Raw genomic sequence first — 4,321 nt, forward strand, 5'->3', positions numbered from 1 at the left:
TGCATGCATAGCACGCAGTAGCATTTTTTGCAAACCTTCTAGATAATCATTACGTGTTACCAACGTCACATGACTTTCGCTGTTGTAACAATATGGTGCATACATACAAGATCTGGTATCGTATGGTACATACATGCAAGATCTAATATCATATGGTACCAACATGCAAAATTTGGCATAATAAGGGGTGTTGAAAAATAAATCACACTTTTCCCCGAAGTAATGACGAACTTGGTAGGACTGCAAATATCATCACTCGTGAGAAAACATCAATTTAACATACTCTTGGGTGTTTGACTCTTTGAATTTCATTTTTTGCAAAAACTTTTGAATCATGGTATTCACTAGAACTCAGGATCATTTCGCATGTGATATGCAAAATGGGATGGCTCAGAAACTAATTGCAGACATGCTCCGGCAATTCAAGTCTTCCAATCAACATATCGCAATGCCAGATTGGAAAAATCTGATTAATGCCTCAAAAGTTTCAGAATTGTTGAATTTGAAAGAGTGGTTTGTTTAAAAGTGATGGAATGTGGATAGGGAACGCTCCAGATTTAAATCCCGCCGAAAATGTCAGAGCTTTCGTTCAACAATACACAGAAGAAATGTTGGAAACTTTACCTGAATGCGAGAGACACAAATGTAAAACCTTGATTCGTGTTCTCACTGATGTGCTCACAGAGACAGCCACATAAACAGACATGTTTGTTGCATTGCTGAAATCTTTTGCAAATTGATTAAAACTTGTGCATGAGAACAATGGTGGCCCATCAAGCGATATTGATACTTGGAATTACTTTTTTGATTGAATTAAAATCTTATTTTACTTTGTTATACTCTCAAGAAAAAAAGTGTGATTTATTTTGCAACACCCCTTATGGTACAGACATGCAAAATCTGGCATCATGTGGTACTATTATTGAAGATCTGGCATCATTTGGTACTATCATATAAGATCCGATATCATGTGGTACCATCACATGATACTGCACCATATGGTACCATCACATAAGATCTGACTTCGTGTGGTGCTATCATGCAAGATCTGGCATCATGTAGCACACAGGAAAATATCCTCAAAATTTACTGTGATTCTAAACAATTACCCTTTGTTAGTAGTCTATGTACAGGAGGAACAGAAACAAACTTCTACAACCTTACATACTATCTTTCGCCCCTTCTACAAATTAATAAACTACATCATTAAAACTGAATAAATGAAATTTCATTTCACTACTTTCCAATATTGATAACATAAGTCTGGTCAAATTTATCTACTAAAGCAGAAGAGAAACTCAAATAAATACTTTTTTTCTTATAATAATGCTTTGAGTTATGCAACTACAACCAACCATACTGTGATGTTAATGTTCAAGTTTGTTTAAACAAACAAACACAATTTAGTCTTTGCTATGTCAAACAATAAAACAACAGAACAATTTCTCAATCTAAATACTGCCACCTGGCTCTGCTTACTGACAATACGTCGTGGCCGAAATAAAGTCACAATTGTTAAAACAAATTTGTAAAAAATAGATCAAACATATACATTCAATTATCTAAAGTCCTAGAAGAACTGCTTCCAAGAATTGTCATGTTTCTTTTACAAACATATTGAAAAAGCAATGATTAGCAATTTTTATTTGGACTCTTGGACTGCTCTGACCAACACATTATAATGCATCCACAGTAGTAGGGGCAAGTACATCTACCTATAGTCTGTAACTTCAAAATTAGGGACAGCTGATGCAGGTAGCCCCCGTGGAGTTTTGTCCAAAATCCAACAAAACAAAATAAACATGCCTAAACTTACCCCAGTAAAAAGACCAATAGAACACTGAAATGTCAAGTCCGTCAAAACCTTAAACATTTTTTTTTTTAATAACAGTTAATGTTTATGGAGCTGTCATCTGTTTGACCCAATATCTAAATTTCAGAGCTTTCTGTTAATAAATAGACACTACCTATTTGTGTAGATCGATTAATGTAGGCTCATATTCATAGAATAAAAAATAAATAAAGTGCTAATGTAAGGCACAAAAATCTAGAGAAATTAAAACCATATTCAATAATATACATCATAATAATTATTTAGATTTTAAAATTTCTAGGAATTGGCTTGCACATTCCTAAAACATCTTATCTACTGTTAAGAGTTACTATAATATAAATTAGAAACTTGCTCCAAATGCTTCAGCATTAACTACCCATCATCCATTAGAGCTTAGCTAATACATCAAATTACCATTTAAGTTCTATCATCTCATAATTTTGGGTATAATTCTGTACTGTTGATATTTCTATGAGGAATGTAAGTGTGGTATAGATTAATGGTATTGGATCCTTACTATTACACAGCTTATTTTACACTGAAAAACATGATTTACATTTCCTTGGGGAGCAGAAGTAGTTTTCATTTTTGTATTTCAAGCTTATCTATAAAAAATAATTATATCAAAGGGCAAGTGGATTTTTTATGCTCTTTATTTATGTTTGTTTTAGTTTTTAAACTTGTGTATTCTCAATATATTTAGGTTTTTATGCCTGTAAGATGTATTTCACGTGAATATCGTACCAAACACAGTTACAGTATAATATTGTATTACAATGAAACCTTCTGATGATTTTCTTTCTATGTTAATAAAGACATTATTGTGAAATGTCGCATGATCAAAAGATTAAAAAACAACAAAAACATCTGTATATAGAATAAGCAGTTTCATAACTGAATATACCAGTGAATTTGAAAACCATAATTCATTTCAGTAGCCATCTCCACATTTTTGTCTTATACCAAACATAGAGTGTCAAATGGAAATAGTGTTTTATACAAGAAAATACTTACTAGAATTGACTAAGTACTGGTTTGTAACTCCAGGATGGTCAACATCATGAATAGCAGCTGCAAACAGTGCAGCAAGAATTTCCAAGTCTGTGAAAACTGACTGAAACATTTAACAACAAGTTAGTCACAAAGATGTTTATAACAACAAATACAGCATGCCAGTATATTTCAGATTCAGTATCATGCTATTTCTTTCTGTAGGATCAAACCAACTATGTTCAGTGTCTAGTTAACAATTATAGTGCCTTTAAGGTATTTTTCTAAACATACGTTAGGAAATGATTGTTGCATTTAAGTCCCATCAAAAGATACATCTTATCTACAGTACTTTGATTCAAAGTTTGTAAATTAAATACACTTAATGAATAATCAATAACAGCTTTTCTGTGCTACAATAAGTAACATAACATTAGATAGAAGTTGCATGAGTAAGAAATAAATTTTTTGTATTATGAATTATTTATTATTTTCGCAAGAATGCTATTATTCGAAATATACATATGTAAACTTTCAATGTCATACATGAACACCCCAAAATCAAAGATATTAAAAATACCATTATTTAAAATGCATTCATGCATTAACTGTCCTTTACACAAAACATGAAAAATCAAGGTAACTAACTAACTTATCACTAATAAACCATACCGAAAAACTAAAGTGTCACACTGCAAAAATCACAAAAAATATTATGCTTGGAAAAAAAATGAATAAACCACTTCACAAATAAACCATCTAGACAAACGAAATCAAAAGATGAAGATGTGCCACTTAACATATAAATCAACTAGACAAACCAAATCAAAAGATGTGCCACTTAACAAATAAACCATCTAGACAAACCAAATCAATAGATGAAGATGTGCCTCTTAAAAAAACAGTCTATACAAACCAAAAGATGAAAATGTGCCACTTAACAAATAAGCCATCTAAACAAACCAAATCAAAAGATGAAGATGTACCTCTTAATAAATAAACCATCAAGACAAACCAAATCAAAAGATGTGCCACTTAAAAAAAACAATCTATACAAACCAAATTAAAAGATGAAGATGTGCCACTTAACTAATAAACCATCTAGACAAACCAAATCAAAAGATGAAGATGTGCCACTTAACAAATAAGCCATCTAGACAAACCAACTCAAAAGATGAAGATGTGCCACTTAACAAATAAACCATCTAGACAAACCAAATCAATAGATGAAGATGTGCCTCTTAAAAAAACAGTCTATACAAACCAAAAGATGAAAATGTGCCACTTAACAAATAAGCCATCTAAGCAAACCAAATCAAAAGATGAAGATGTACCTCTTAATAAATAAACCATCAAGACAAACCAAATCAAAAGATGAAGATGTGCCACTTAACAAATAAGCCATCTAGACAAACCAAATCAAAAGATGAAGATGTGCCACTTAACAAATAAGCCATCTAGACAAACCAAATCAAAAGATGAAGATGTGCCACTTAA

The 4,321-nt window shown here is 31.7% G+C and overlaps 1 protein-coding gene across 1 annotated transcript in view; it reads right to left on the reverse strand.

The window, feature by feature from the left end:
* Positions 1–2,948, reverse strand: part of LOC106477127 (cAMP-specific 3',5'-cyclic phosphodiesterase 4B-like) — a gene marked incomplete at its 5' end in the record, with an annotated part of 6,313 nt that extends 3,365 nt beyond the window's left edge. Inside the window, one exon of the mRNA XM_013937719.2 lies at positions 2,849–2,948. Within this exon, the coding sequence (XP_013793173.2) occupies positions 2,849–2,948 (100 nt within the window). The remainder of the gene's footprint in view (positions 1–2,848) is intronic.
* Positions 2,949–4,321: the final 1,373 nt, after the last annotated feature.

The sequence above is a fragment of the Limulus polyphemus genome, unplaced genomic scaffold, assembly GCF_000517525.1.
Source record: "Limulus polyphemus unplaced genomic scaffold, Limulus_polyphemus-2.1.2 Scaffold12932, whole genome shotgun sequence".
NCBI classification, from domain to species: domain Eukaryota; kingdom Metazoa; phylum Arthropoda; class Merostomata; order Xiphosura; family Limulidae; genus Limulus; species Limulus polyphemus.